The 15,597-nt window shown below is 41.0% G+C and overlaps 1 protein-coding gene across 1 annotated transcript in view; it reads left to right on the top strand.

The window, feature by feature from the left end:
- AOAH (acyloxyacyl hydrolase) overlaps positions 1 to 15,597 on the top strand; it is a 180,420-nt gene that overhangs the window by 43,406 nt on the left and 121,417 nt on the right. Inside the window, exon 4 of the mRNA XM_070616264.1 lies at positions 1,289 to 1,388. Coding sequence (XP_070472365.1) covers positions 1,289 to 1,388 — 100 coding nt within the window. The remainder of the gene's footprint in view (positions 1 to 1,288; positions 1,389 to 15,597) is intronic.

Genomic DNA, 15,597 nt, shown 5'->3' with positions numbered 1-15,597 from the left:
GTAGAGAAACTGTCTTCCTCCCCTACAATATCACAGAACTCAAGAGCAGGAAAATATCCAGGCTTCAGACAGAGACTGGAAACAGGACTGGGAAGCCATCAAGAACACAGGGGCACGCGCTCCCCAGGCTTCCTCACTGCACACACTGAGTTCTGCCCCATGAACCCCATCCTACAGACTAGCTTTCCAAATGCTCAATCCACATGGCAGGAAATGACATTACAGTCCCAAGTCACTATAGCTCCTATTATTCTGAGAGCAGCCCAGAGTGGATTCAAACTTCTTAACACCAATTCCAAGTTTCCATAAAAGAGAATCTGATTGGACCTACTTGAACAGTAGTCTAATGAGGTACAATTAACTGGCCTAGAAATACGAGACAGTTGCCAGGAACCCACCCCTATGGGTGAAGGGGGACAGTTAAGTGATCATGTGAGCTGGGGAAAAAAACCCAAAAAGTATCTGCTAGAATCTATAACTGTTCTTCCAAGATTAGTCTCCAGATATTACCAACCTATGCCACTGGGTTCTTTCTTTTTGTTGCTTTGCTTCAGTTTGGTTTGGATTTGAATTGGTAATTTACTTAGAAAAATTACTAAAAGTCCATACTTTACTTGTTCCTTCACTTGAAGCAGCACATTATACTCATTCTTCACCATTTAAGAAGAGTTTAGAGGGTGTCAGGTAGAAAATGAATCTGAAAGGTTTGTCTCAGCCCCTGCAAATCTAGACATAAATGAATCGTTTGAAGACCACTATCCTTATACTATCCCCAGGGGAAAGAGTCAACAATATTATATTTTCTTCTACAAGGTAAAGAAATATATTTATTTTAAAGGAAAAGAGATAATTTGGATTATGCCTAAGGAGATAATTTTAGGTGTTTAAGGCAGTATCATACATGATTTTTTTTTCTATAAGGCCCAGCAAACTTTCAAATATTGTTCCCATCAAATTACACCACTGCCCATTTTTCCTTTCCTAATTTTATTTGTGGCTGCTCCTGAAAAGGATCACAGCGCTTGTGTGAGAGGCTGATCCACAGCTCAGTGCTGTTCGTGCCCCTTCCCCACCACTCCAAGGACCTTATTCTAAATGTAGGAGAGAGCAACGTGGTAGGAAATCATTATGATCCAGCAGCTACACGGGCCTGGACTCAAAGGCTGTGCTGCAATGAGTTAAGGGTATTGCAATCCATTCTGGGGATTCACCTTTCTTTGAAATAGCTTCTGTTTCCTAATGCCTGAGAGATCTGAAGTAGCCTTTGTTTTGTCCTGCTTCCTTCCAGGCTTAGCATGGATAAGAATGCTGATGTGGTGTGTCACACCCTGAAGTTTTGTAAACAGGACCCTGGCCAACCATTGTGTCACCTCTACCCCCTCCCCAAGGTGAGTGGGTTTTCACGCTGAATGTCAGATTAAGGTGACATGCCAGCCCTTTGGAAATGTTGTAAAGGGAGGCTCAGCTTTGCTTGCTCAGTGGTTTGGGGACAGGGAAAGACAAGATGACATTTTCAATTACATCATGTGAAATAACATTGCCAAGTTTCAACCTGGATCCCTCCCCGGCCATGCTGCCAAAGAGTGTCTTTGCTGTTTAACTATTATGCACTGTGATCGAGAGCTGGGCTGGCAGTAGGTAGGAAATCTGACCAGCTAAGGAGAGAAGAGTTTTAAATCTCTCTCTACCACTTAAAAATCAAGCAAGTCATTTTTATAGGGCGACCAACTCACCCCAGTTTGCCCATGACTTTCCTGGTATAAGCACTGAAAGTCCCACACCCTGGGAAAACCTGGGCCGTTGGCAACCCTCGTCTGAGCTTTATTGCTCTCACCCAAAAAATGGATATAATAAAATACCTAAAATACCTCCCTCTTTGCTTTTTAGTGGTCTATTACAAATAAAATGCTTAGCATAATACCTGCTACATAAAAGTGTTAATAAAAATGGTAGCTAATATAACTATTATCAATATCATTATTATTCAGAGATGGCTGTTCAGAATAGCCTGCATACATTATATCATGTTGAACAATTTTTAATTGGAACGCAGGCAGAGATAAGGCTGCAATGTTGACACAATTTCCTGCCCACACTCTGAAGGAGAGCATCGTGTTAAACGCAGTTAGGCTTCACAATATTGATTTTCAGAAACTCCCTGTAAAAATTAAATAAAATATAAAATAAAACGTCTATGCCTCCTCTCCCAGAATTGTAGGTTTTCTGTATATAACACAACAAGTTTCTGTTTTATTTGTAATTTCTTTTTTATTCTCATTGAAACAAAGCCAGTTTAACACTTTGTGGCCTAACCAGTGATCCTGATTTTGCTGACTGACAGTATTAAATATTATAAGCCTGTCTCCTTGAGCAGGAAGAAAGAGATGCAAATACCTGGCGTACTTGTGCATTTCATGCTTCCTCGGTCATTGACTAAGCACCGATTAAATTTCCCCTAAGAAGCTGTGGGCTCCACTGGTTTCTAGAAGAGTCAGTTAATTTTAATTAAAGAAAAAAAACTTTTCATGTGCTCAAATAGTATGTGGGTATCGTATCATAATATTCGCCATTTGATAAAGTACGGAAGAATCGTGCCTTTATGTACGAAGGCAAGTGATATGGGTTCTGTGATTTCCTTAAATAACATCATGCTACATATACATCACACCCACAGCTATACATAGTCACAAAATGTTCAACTTTAAACTCTCTCATTTAAAATGACATTCTTTATTTTTACACTCATGGAGTTTATTCTCAAATTATCATTTCCTTATCTTTCCGTCACAACCCCCTTTTCAATTCCCAACTCAGACACATTTCAACCATCCTTTTTGGCTGGGAAAGAGTTGGAAGGTTTCACCCCAGAAATGCTCAGTTTCCACCCCAGCTGGGCTTGCTCCCTGGTCATCTCCCTTCACATTCCCCTACAGATTGCTGTTCTGGACCTTAACCCTCCCCATCAACCCCCCATGGCCAATCTCCCTCTCTACAGATGACCCAGGAAGGAGGGGCAGTGGGAGCTAATGTGGACAGCTTCACTCTCTTCTGCCCCCAAGGTTTCCTTTAATATCAATAACTGACATTTACTGAAAACTCATTGTGCTTACGCTTCATCTTATTAATCCCCCAAATAGCCCTGGGCTGAAGGCACCGTTAGGACCCCTTTTTTAAAGTTGAGGAAACTGGGGGTTAAAGAGGTTATGTAACTCGCTGAAGGTCACTCCCTTAGAACAGAACTGAGATTTGCAGACCTGTCATTCTGCTCAGAGAGGTTGGTTTGTCTCTTAATCTTGTGTCAATATTTCTGAAAATCCCCTCAGGGTGATTTCCTCACCCTGATCTTTCCTCACACCAGTCAACTGAAATCCCACCACCAGAAAAAACCATGTTAAAATGTTGGATGTTTTCCTTTTAATTCTTAAATAAGTTATTATATTAATTTCTTTTAGAGTTACGATAATGTTACATACACAGTTTTTCTACCCTACTTTTCCAATGTAGCCACCAATCTGAAGTCTATCACCACAGATTTGTTCGTTTATATGAAGTTCTAGTCTTGAATTTCCCATAAATGGAATCGTACAATATGTCCTTCGTTGTGTCTGGCTTCTTCTGTCTGTGAGATTCATCTGTGTTTTTGTGTGTGACGGTACCATTGCATGAAGCATTCACACAATTATCTTTTGATGTAACTCTCCAACCAAATCTGCTCTTGCTCTCTTTCCAATAAATTTTCCACACTGACGCAGAAATAATTTTCTAGAAGAGAAATATGGTCTTGTTATCCCACCCCAATGCCTTTGCCTGGAAAGCAGTTTCTGCCTTGTCCTTCAACTCGGTGGACTCCTCCTCATCCTTCAGATCTCGGCTTACATGTCACTTCTTCAGGGAAACCACCCCTGACTCCTTTTACATAACCCTCTTGTCAAAGCTCCTGTAGGTTCCTTCATTGAGCTTGCCTTGTTTTAAATGATATACCTGTGTGATTGCCTGTCCCTCTCTCTCTCCCACTAGGCTGTAACCTCCAGGAGGACAGACTCGGTCTTGTTCACCCTGTATACCCAGTGCCTAGGATGATGCCTTATACATAACAAAGAACTATTTGTTGAATGAAGGAATGAAGTGCCACTAGCTTCTCATTTGCATCACTGATGTAAATTCTGATTTTCCTTACTTCATGGCCACAGTAATTTTCCCAATGCGTCCCTCTGATCATATTTATTTCCCCAGCTTATAATCTCCATTGCCTACGCAATGAAGTAAAATTTTTACTTAGCATTTTAAGATTTTCCAAAAGCCTTCCCTGACTTCCCTTCCACTATTATCCTTGTGTGTTCCATGCTGCAGCCAAACAGGAGCAATTGGCTCTCCTCTGAGCCCACGCCAACCTTCCCACCTCTGCACCTTCATTCTTAATCATTCCTTCCACTCAGAATGCCCTGTCAACACCATGCCCATCCTTCCAGCTCATCTCACTGCCACCTTCTCCATAAAATAATTCCTAATCCTCTCCATAAAATCTTAACTCTCCTGTCAACCATCAACACAAAATACCTCTTGGACTACAGTACTACAATGTGCCGGTACTGTTCTAAATGCTTTATATATATTAGTCATTTCATCTTCGGTGGTAAATATTGTTATTGTCCACATGTTATAGATGAGGAAAGTGAGGCACAGAGATGTTAAGATATTAAGTTTACATAGGTTTCCTCATTAGGATGTAAGCCTGTCAGGGCAACAGGTGTGTGTCTTGCCCATCTTTGCTGCCTCCATTATGCCAGGCACGTACTCGGTTTATGGGTAATATACCAGGCCCTGCACTTCACATGCATGATCTCATTTAACTGTGCTCTTGAGGGTGTATTGATTTTACAGATGAGGAAATTGAACTAGGAGAAGTTAAGGGATTTGCCCACGTTACACGGCTAGTAAGTGGCAACAAGGAGATTCAGCCACAGTCTGTTTGTCTGTAAAGCTCAAGTTTTGGCCACTGGGCTCTATGCCTCACTGATACTCCCGGGGTATTGATACTTTCCATGGAACCCCTGCTCCTGGGCCAGCCAATTGCTCACGAGCAGGACTCTCCGTCCTCAATGTCTTGCTTTTTACGCATTTCAGATTCCAGCAAAATATAAACAGTGTGATGCAAGCCATTGCCCCTGTGAAATGCACGCTGCCAGGTGGAGGGATGGAGGGGGTCCCTCTGCTCCAGGGAGCTTACAGGCAAAACCAAGCAGTGTAGAACAACAGAGGTCTGGCTTTAGTGGGGCCAAAAGTAAAAGGTGGAATAGCATTTAGGGATCCCAACGAGCCTCCTATTCATCATCCATAATGCAGCTGAAATTCCAGACCCACTTCTTGTCAAACCATCAGCCACATCTCCATACCCTTATCTACCATATGCTAAAAAATCACAAATTCCATCCATAATTAATTGAAGCAAGAAACAATCTACAGTGTTCAACTGGCATCAGGAAAAGGGAGGTGGGGAGAGGAGAACAAGGAAAGGAAAGAAAAGAAAAAACAAAATTACAGACTGCATTGTAAAGACCACCCAGATGGTTTTGTGTTACCTACTTTGGGGGATTATTTATACGATTCCTCCTTTCATTTGCACACAAAACAAGGCATTGCCTGCTGCTGGGGGGTGGGGGGGAGGGGTGTGTGTGTGTGTGTGTGTATGCACATACGCACCCACATGTGCCTAAGCAAGAATCTGACACCACAGCTCTCCAGCTGAAAGTTGAATGTGGTTACTTATGTGTACCTTGTCGCTCTTTAAACCTCTTTTTTAGATCAGAGTGTTACAGGGCACAGCCCCCGCCTGGGCCAGGAGCAGCCTGGAGTCTCCTCAGCTTTATGCTCCTCCCTCCTGGGTCCCCTAACGCTGAAATCCCAGGGCAGACCCTATAGCACTGAACAGACCACTTCCTAAGCACCCCCGAGCTGGAGGGACAAGCTGCATTTACAAACACCTTACAGGCATACTCAAGGCTTGCTTCACGCAACTTTGATCCACATTAAAAGAGAATTATATTCAGAATGTGTGCTGTAGTGAAGATGGATTCTCCTTATTTCCCTGGGGCCTCCAACTCATTTAAACTGCTGTGAGGGAGACCCGCTGTCTTAGGAAAGCAATCCAGACTTTGAAACAGCTTTTCCCACAGTGCATCTAATTTCTGCAGGAATCAGAAGCTCACCAAGGCTGAGTGTGTGGGAGTGTATGCATGCACAGAGAATTCGTGTTTCCCTGGAATGCAACCCACCAGGAAGCTGACATAAAAGGGTTTAGGAAGGAGTAAGTTTGCACTCTTTTTATGAGAAAATGACACGTGAAAAATTCTTGTTGTTCAACTGAAAATAAACAAGCTAACCTCAAGAATTTACTTTTATCTTTTAAACATTAAGTATCTAATAAAATATCTGGCATCTCTTTTAATTGAAGATCTCAGGTAGTAAGGTTTAGAAAAAATTACAGATGGACAGGAAATTGAACATTTTCTAAGATTCATTAATCACTAAATTTCATTCCGTACAGTCAACACTGCCCTTCCGCTCATAATGATGTGCTGAGCTCTGTGAGCTCGTAACGTGCTTTCAGATGGGTTTTCATCTCATCTTCCCCAAACTCTGTTTTTTTAATAAGCTTTTTATTTTGGGATAATTCAAGATTTGCAAAAAGTTATAAAGATACTGCAGAGAATACACCCCTCACCCAAGTTCAGTTTCCCCTAATGTTAACATCTTAACATGACTTCATCAAAACAAAAGAACTCGACATTGCTCTGGTATAGTACATTACTAGTAACTCCCCTCCAGACTTGATTTGGATTTCACCACTTCTTCACGAACGTGCTTTTTCTGTTCCAAGATTTAATCCAGTACACACATGGCATTTAGCAGCCACGTCCCCTCAGTCTCCTCTAGTCTGTGACAGGTTCTCAATCTTTCCTTGTTTTTCACGACCTTGACAGTTTTCAAGAGTATTGGTTAAGCTACTGCTTAACTACATTTGCAGGCTGTCTCTCAGATTCTGATTTGCTTGATATTTTTATGTTGATTAGACAGAGTTACGGGTTTTTGAAAAGAACACCACAGAGACCAAGTGCCCTTCTCATCAAATTGTGTGAAGGGTACATGATGCCCACAGGACATCGGAGTATGGTGACCTTGATCACTTGGTTAGGATCATTTTTGCCAGGTTTTCCCACAGGAAATTCCCTATTTTTCCCTTTTCTTTGTCTCTGTTCTTTGAAACTGAGTCACTAAGTCCAGCCCACACTCAAAGGATCTGGGGGCACCAGCTCGCCTCTTAGAGGAGGGAGTATCTACATATATTATTTGGAATTCTGCAAAGATGTATTCTTCTCTCTCATTTATTTGTTTGTTCAGTCATTTATTTATATTGGTTTAGACTTTACACATGTATTTTATACCTTGAGTTATAATTCAATACTATATTAGCTATTTTCTCACTCAAATTTTTTCAGCCTTGGCCATTGGAAGCTCTTTCAGGTTGGCCTCTGTGTCTCTTTGACATGACTCCATTCTTTTTTCTTTTTTTCTTTATTTTTTTTCTTTCTTTTTGTTTGAGCACTTCCTTATTTTCTGATAATGCCAGATGATCCAGAATCATCCTGTGTTTTTTCTGTCCCAGCTCTAGAATCCACCGTTTCTCTAAGGAGACCTGGTTCCTTTTATTGGAGAATGGCATTTAGAAACCAAGATCTGAGTGCTGGGCATGCACATTGATACTGGGATGTCATTGCTTCTAGATCTTCTTAGTGGAGGGTTTAGTAAAGTATATACATATACAACCCATGTATCCATCCATCTGCATGTGTGTGGACATGAGTTCATATTGATGTCTCCAACTTTAGTATCACAGGGCCAAACTCTCTTTTATAGGTATAATTATCAAACATATTTGGCAGTTGAGGCTTCAGGTCTTGATCCAGTTCTCACATCTAGTGAGTAGAACCTGGACTCAACCCAGGGCTTCAGACTTCACTCCTCCAGCTCTTCACATCAGCACGCCTGTGTTTGGCATAGATTATGGAGCACATTCAGAGTAGCCAGTTCTCAGTGTCAGAGGGAAGTAAAGGCAGCTTTGGTTTTAGTTTTAATGAAATATTCGGAAGAGCTTAATTTCCAAGAATTTTGCACAAGTATCTCAACTTTCTCATTACCAGTTAAATTATATAGTCCTTCACTCATTCAGTCAGTCACGCCTCAGTGAACATTTCTTGAGCACTTACTGTGTACCAATCTCAATGCCAGGCACCTTAAGTAACTTCTCTCTTTTAACCATCACAACTCTGCAGGATGGATATAACTCCCCCATTTTATAAATAAGTCTACTGAAACCTAGAGAATTGAAAGACTTGCCTAAAGTCCCATAGAGTCTACAGAATAATTGTTTTTCTTTTCTCAGCCAGCAAATATTTGTTTAGAATGAATTATGTAGGATAATATTGCAGCAAATGTGGCAGGCAATAGAGATGCAAATAGTGATTCTAGCAGGGGAGGCAGACTTGTAAACAAACTATGATGAAGAGACAAGTGCTCTAACAGAGGGTGCACAAGGAACAGGAACCTCAGTGGAGGAGGGTGGGCTCTCCTCGGGGGATAGGAGGTGACTATCTTCAAGGTAGAGTGAGAGTTGGCCCAGCACACCAGGCCTCACCTGCCCCAGCGCCTAGCGCTTGAGCCCTTTGCCTGGAACTCTTCAGGTTCTTTGCATGGCCAGTGCCTTCTCCTTCAGGTTCCTGTTGAAATGTCCCATCTTCACACAGGCCTTACCTGACCAACCTACCTGAAGAGAGTCTCCATTCCTGCTCTCTCACAGCACTTTGTTTATTTCTTTCACTAGCACTTGAGGACAGGGACCATGTCTTTCAGGCTTGCCATCATATTCCCAGGACTGCACGGTGCCTGGCACATAGTAGATGCTTCCTAAGATTTATTGAATGAAAGATAAGATGAGAAGGGCAATTCTGAACATGTGTTTTCTTTACTTCCTCCCTTGTGAAGATTTATCTGGTCTCCATGGAATATACCAGAGTGTAAAATGTTTAGCTTATTTTAGAATGTAAAGCAGTTTTCAGAAATATACGTAGGGCCCCACCTTAGGGCATCTGCTCCAGTTTTCCTGGGTGGGACTTGAGCATCTGCACTCCTGCAAAGCTTCTCATGAGCACTGAAGAGTGAGAACGGTTGTACTGAAGCCTGGCCCAAGCCTGAAAGTATTGTGTCTTCTCCTGCTGACCTTTTCTTTGTCATCTGGTGACCTCCCAGACACCCTAAGTCATATGTCTCCACTTAGTCCCTAGCACCATCCTTGATTCCTTGATTTCCAAACATTTCTTGATTTCTGCCTCTTTTCTGATGGATTCATTAACTTAAATTCCATTACTGGGTTTCTAGTCTCCAACCCACCAGGAAGAAGGCCTCTTAGAAGGGCTGAGGGAACTGGAGCTTTTAGAACCAATCTATTTAGAGTTCACTCCTTTTTTATGGATTTTTTCATAACAGTGTGCTGACTAATTGTGCAAAGTTGCTCTAAAGTTATCTACACCCATGGAAGAAAAAGAGGATGCCTTATTAACCTGCTCAAGTCTCTCCCGTCCCCAAAATTAAATATGAAAACAACCCTCCCAGGACCCCCATTCCGCTCCAAGTACAATCAAGTTTCTCTCTCGCTTCTAATTGAGGGTCAGTTCAACATGGTGGTTAAGAGCACAGATCTTGGAGCCTGACCCCTGGACTCAAAGCCTGGCTGCACTTCTCACTATCTTTCTCTCCTTAGACAAGCTGCTCAATGGCTCAGGACCTCAGTTTCTTCATCTATAAAATGGAGATTTTAGGACCTAGGACCTAGGACCTCATAGAGTTATTATGAATATTAAACAAGTTAATATACATCTCTGTATGTATTTATGCATATGTATATATACATACATGCATATAAGTGTAGCTATTATATATAGGTGAGGCAGGAGATTGACTTTTAGAAGAGTACTTTCCATATAATAGGTACTAAATAAGTGTTATTTAGCATCATCAGCATCAGCATCACCATCCAAACGTCTGTTCAAAAGAGGAGAGTTTTTCCTCTGTGCGCCCTTCATCAACTCTCACTAGCTACTCAGCCTATTGCAGTCTGGCCTCTAGCCCTACCATTCCACTGAAACACTGCTCCTTAAGGTCTCCAGTGACCTAAACACCAAATCCAAGGATGTTTTTATCCATTATCTTCTGTATTTGATGCTACTTGCCACTCCCTTCCAGAAACTTCTCTGCCCTTTCCTAGTTCTCCTTGCACCTAGTCTGTCTCTTTGAGGGGTTTCTATTCTCTTCCTAGGCATCACAATCCACCCAGCCAGGGTTCTGCTCACTCTTGGCTTTCTCCCTGAGTGATTATAGGCAGGATAATCTGGTGACTAAGCACATGGATTCTCATACTAGCCGGCCGGGGTAAATGACTCTGGCTCTACCACATGCTTGCTGAGTGATTTGAGATATATCACCTAACTTCCTTGTGACTCAGTTTCTTCATCTGTAAAATGGGGAGTATAGCAGACCCTAGCTCACAGGGCTAATGTGAGAATTAAATCAATGAATGTAAAAATTCCTATACAAGTGACTGATCATCGTAAGTGTACAAAATGTTTTTCCTTGTTATCAAGGTTCACAAATAAAGCTCAAAACTTTCCTCAGCACTCCAGCCAGTACATACAGCTTCCAGATAAATTTCTTCAGTTATGGTCCCAAAGATACCTTGAACATAACATGTCAGAAGCTAGACTATTATCTTTTCCCCACACCAGCCACTCCTCCTGTATTACATATCTCAGTTTTGATACCACTATTCACCCATCTAAATAGTTCTTTCTAGTCTGTCCCCTGTCTCCATTCCTGATTCCACCTTCCCAGTTTGGGAGCTTGTTGTTTCTAGGATGGAGTCCTGAATCAGCTTCCTAACTGATATCTTTACCTCCAGTGTTGAACCTCTCAAATCCAGACACCCAAGGGATGTTTCCAAAATTACAACTCAACCATGCTCCCTTCCCTGCCTAAATCCCTTTGAAGCCACCCACCAACTTCACAATAAAGGCTGAGCTCCATGACTTGGCCTCTCCCTACCTCTCCAGCCTGGTTCTTTGAGGAGTTCCCTCGTCTTGTTCCCTCCACCACATAGCACTTTCCACCATTCCCATCACATCCTGCTGGCTCTCACCTCCCAGCCTTGCTCCTGTTTTTCCCCAAGCCTGGAATGTCCTTTCCCTGACTCGTCTTTGAAGACCCAGCTCAGTTGTTACCTCCTTCAAGAAACTATCCCTGACACCCATGTTCCCACACCAGTGTAGATTAGACTCCCTTCCTCTTGGTCCCCATGATATCATGTCCTTACAGCTATCATCACACTTTCCATGTTGCATTTAGTCATTGGTTTAAGTGTCTATGAGATTGACTGCTGGACTATGAGTTGTAAGGCTGGGACTATACTTGACCCAGGTCTCTATCCCACTGCCTTGCAGTGTGCCTCTTGCTGGCACACTACAGGTGCCCAATAAATGTGTATTGAAAAATTGGGCTAACATTTGAACCCAGTTCTATCTGTAAAATAGGGACAGTAATGCTTTCATAATGCCCTTTTCCTCTACATTCCCTCCCAACACTTGTTGGTGTCTATACTGCCAGTGCTTCTTGTTCTTTATCTTTTTCACAGACTCAGCCTAAGCCTTAAAATGTCTTGGTCCCTTTATCTAGACTTGGCCCTTTTCTACTGCTAATCTTTCTGCTGTTGGCCCAATCATGATGCTGACTCATCATGGGCATCCATTTTGTCCTTTCCAGTCCTATTCTCTGACCAAGGCTAAAGTTATCCCTGAGAAATGCATCTCTGAGTTATTTCTCTGTGGCAAGAACCTAAGGTTATTATCTGAGGAGCCCCCACATGAATGAGAACTTTCAGAGGCATTTTCTCAGAGGCTACCACAGTCATTGGAATCAAGTAGGTGTTTAATAAATAGTGATTGAAAACAATGAGTCAAGGAATGAGCAGTAAGATTAGATTGGCAAGAAGATTGGAGTTCAGAGTCTCTCCTATTTAAAACCAAAATACTCTCTAGTAACCATCAATTATTTTTCGTTGTTCTTATTCAAGAAAAGTAATCTCTGATCCTGAGCTCCATTTTGTTCAATACAGTCTGTGTGTGTTTGGGTAAATTTCTTTAATCCATCTCAGTTTTACAAGACCCAAATCTCTGAAGTCTGCATTTGTCATTTCAGCATTATAATTATGACTTGCCTTTTTTGTGGAAGGTGGGCAGAAAATAAAAATGAATTAAGTGCTCCCAGTTGAACAGAATCTCTATGTCAAACAAGGAAAGGGAATTACTTCCTCTTTCATCATCATTACATTGGAGGCTCCATGGCTACTGCCATGGACAATTCTAGCAAAGTCATAGCTCAAACCCTAAACTAAATAGAAATAATTAAGCTTCTCTTCCCATTTGGTTGTCTGGTCAGCCTCCCCAGCATGTATGTGATCTTTCGCTGTCCTCTACCTTAACTCTGTATAGTATGTGAGTATTGTCTCACACATCTAAGCCTAGGAGAATACAAACTATTAAACAAGAAAGAAGTCATTAGTGTGATTATCAAACTTTTAGGTTAAGGCAGTTTCCTTTTTGAGTGACAGCTGATCTTCAGCTGTGACTTGGCAAACTATTAGAAAAATCAAATGCTGTTTTTGAAGGAAACATACATTCAAGAAAAAGATAATCTACAGCTTTGGAACATTTTTGTGTACCTTCTCATTCTGGAAGAGTTAATAAAGGTTTCCAAACCACCTCAGTTAGTAAACCCATGGCTGTGCCTGGAAGGCAATCATCTTTGGTAACTGGGACCAGAAATGGTAGTAGGGTCAAAAGTGTCTTGGGTGAAATTGATAGGCTTTTAAGGCATAGACAGTCATTCTTTTATTCTCATAATATACATTTTCTAAGCTCCTGTTGTATGCTAGGTACACATAAGGGGCTGAAAAATTAAAGGCAATGACAACCACCATTTGAGTGGCTACAGCATACCAGAAGCTGGACTAAGTACTTGTCACACATCATCTAAAATCCTCCCACACAATTGCAAGGTTATTCCATTATCCCAATTTTACAGATGAGAAATGAAAATTCAAGCAACTTGTTGGTTGTAGAGTTGTTTACTTGACAATGTTTTTAAAGTTCCTCTTTAAACATCTGAGAAAATTATGAACAATGAGATAAATGACAGGGGACTATAGCCTTCTAGATGCAGAAAAGTCAGGTTAAAATGGAACAGAATATGGTGTCTAAAAATAAGCACATGCATTTGAGATTCTTGTTTTTGATAAAAATAGAATTTCAAATCAGTGGTAAAACACTGGCTTACTCAATAAATGGACGGGACTAAATACTAGCCATTTGGGAATAAAATTTAAGCTAGATGCTTATCTGTTCTTTACCTATTCTAAAATGAACCCCAAATAAACTAAAGGCTGAATCATAAAGAATAGAACCATAAAAGAAGAAAAGTCTGAGTAATTTTATTTTTACTTTGTGATCCAAAAGTCATAAAAGGAAATATGAATACATCTGACTAGTAAAAGCCTGCCATACAAAGTCAAAAGACAAATGGCAAACTGAGAAAATATTTTTGTAATATGCCACATAAAAAATTATTTTCCCTACAATTCAAAGAGCTCTTATAAAATCAAAAAGAAAAAATGAGTGAATGCCACAAAAATTGGTTTATAGAAAAAGAAGATCAAAGGACCAAAAATGTAGGGGGAAATGCTGATCCCATTCTCATAATTAAAGAAGTGAAAATGAAATGAGATTCCATCCACCTCTTATGCATTTTGCCTCCACAAAACTCTTTGAAGGTCATTAGACTAGAAATTATCACAGAAACAGAAAGGCTTTAAGTATCAGAGACCGCTAAATTAAATGGTTCCCTGAAGACTTGAAGGTTTAGAACTCTGATGGAACTGAGGAAAACACGAAACACCGTGCTTGGATCTACAGTCTCCTGTTCAACCATTTTTCTGAGCATTTCAAAGGATCTTGACAGAGATTCCAAGCCATATTTTGGGTTAAGCCCATGCTTAGAATCTTGGAGAATTTATCTACTAAGACTTGTTTAAAGACTTATTTAGAGGTCATTAAACTCACAGAGATCTCAAGAATCTTCAAAGGATAACAATAATAATGTAAATGTCAAGTTTTCCTTGACTTTTGATAAGCAGAGGAAATCAAATTATTCCAAGGATGGTACTTAGATGGTATTCAAGATTTCAAAATTTCTTGCCTGCTTTTGAGAAGTTAATGCCAACTATTTCTCTCTTAGGAATATGTTTCTTTCTTCCCTTACTTTAAGAAAAGCTAATAAGCCTAGTGAATTGAATAGTTCTAAAAGGTACTTGGAATTTTGAAGTTTTAATCACGGGTCTCCCAGCATCCACTCTTGGCCCTCATCTTTACCTAATTAATCATCCAGATCAGAGCTCAGCTCAGATGTCATTTTCTCTAAGAAGTTTTCTTTGATGCCCCAAGTAAGCCAGGTCCTTCATAATTCCTCTCTTTTTATCGCACTCCATCCTTTCAGAACTTATTACAATTGTAATTAAGCACTTGCACAATAAGCTAAATAATTGTAAAACTATTATTTAATGTCTCCCCCTTCTGTTAAAATGTAAACCCCATGAAAGCAGATAAGCTGGCTAGTTTGTTCTTCAAACACGTGCTGTTCCCTGAGATTTCCCCGGAGCCCGGCATAGTTCATTGCACTTATTAATTGATCAATAACTATTTGTTGAATGAACAGTGTGGTAAACAGAACAATGGCTCCCCAAAGAGGTCCACATCCTAACCCCCAGAGTCTGTGAATGTTACTTTATATTGCAAAAGGGACTTTTCAGGAGTGATTAAGTTAAGGGTCTGTAGACGGGGAGATTATCCCAGATCATCTGGATAAACCCAATGTAATCATAAGAGTCCTTACAAGAGAGAGGCAGGAGAATCAGAATGTGAGAAGAAAATGTGACAACAGAAGTAGAGGTCGGAGCCCTGAGGCCATGAGCCAAGGAATGCTCTCAGCTGCCAGAAACTGAAAAGGCAAGAAACACATTCTGCCCTGGAACCTATAGAAGGAACCAGCCCCACTGACATCTGATTTTACCCTCCTAAGACTCATTTCAGTCATCCGACCTTCAGAAGTGTAAAAGAATAAATTTGTGGGGTTTTTTCTTTTTTTTTTTTAAAGATTGGCACCTGAGCTAACAACTGTTGCCAATCTTTATTTTTCTTCCTGCTTTTTCTCCTCAAACTGCCCCCCCCCCACCCCAGTACATAGTTGTATATCTTAGTTGTGGGTCCTTCTAGTTGTGGCATGTGGGACACCACCTCAGCGTGGCCTGACAACTAGTGCCATGTCCACACCCAGGATCCAAACCAGTGAAACCCCGGGCTGCCGAAGCAGAGCACATGAACTTAACTGCTCAGCCACGGGGCCAGCCCCTGTGTTGTTTCAAACCATTAAATTTGTGGTAGT

This window comes from Equus przewalskii, chromosome 4, assembly GCF_037783145.1.
Source record: "Equus przewalskii isolate Varuska chromosome 4, EquPr2, whole genome shotgun sequence".
Taxonomy (NCBI): domain Eukaryota; kingdom Metazoa; phylum Chordata; class Mammalia; order Perissodactyla; family Equidae; genus Equus; species Equus przewalskii.
This window is presented reverse-complemented; position numbering and strand designations above follow the sequence as displayed.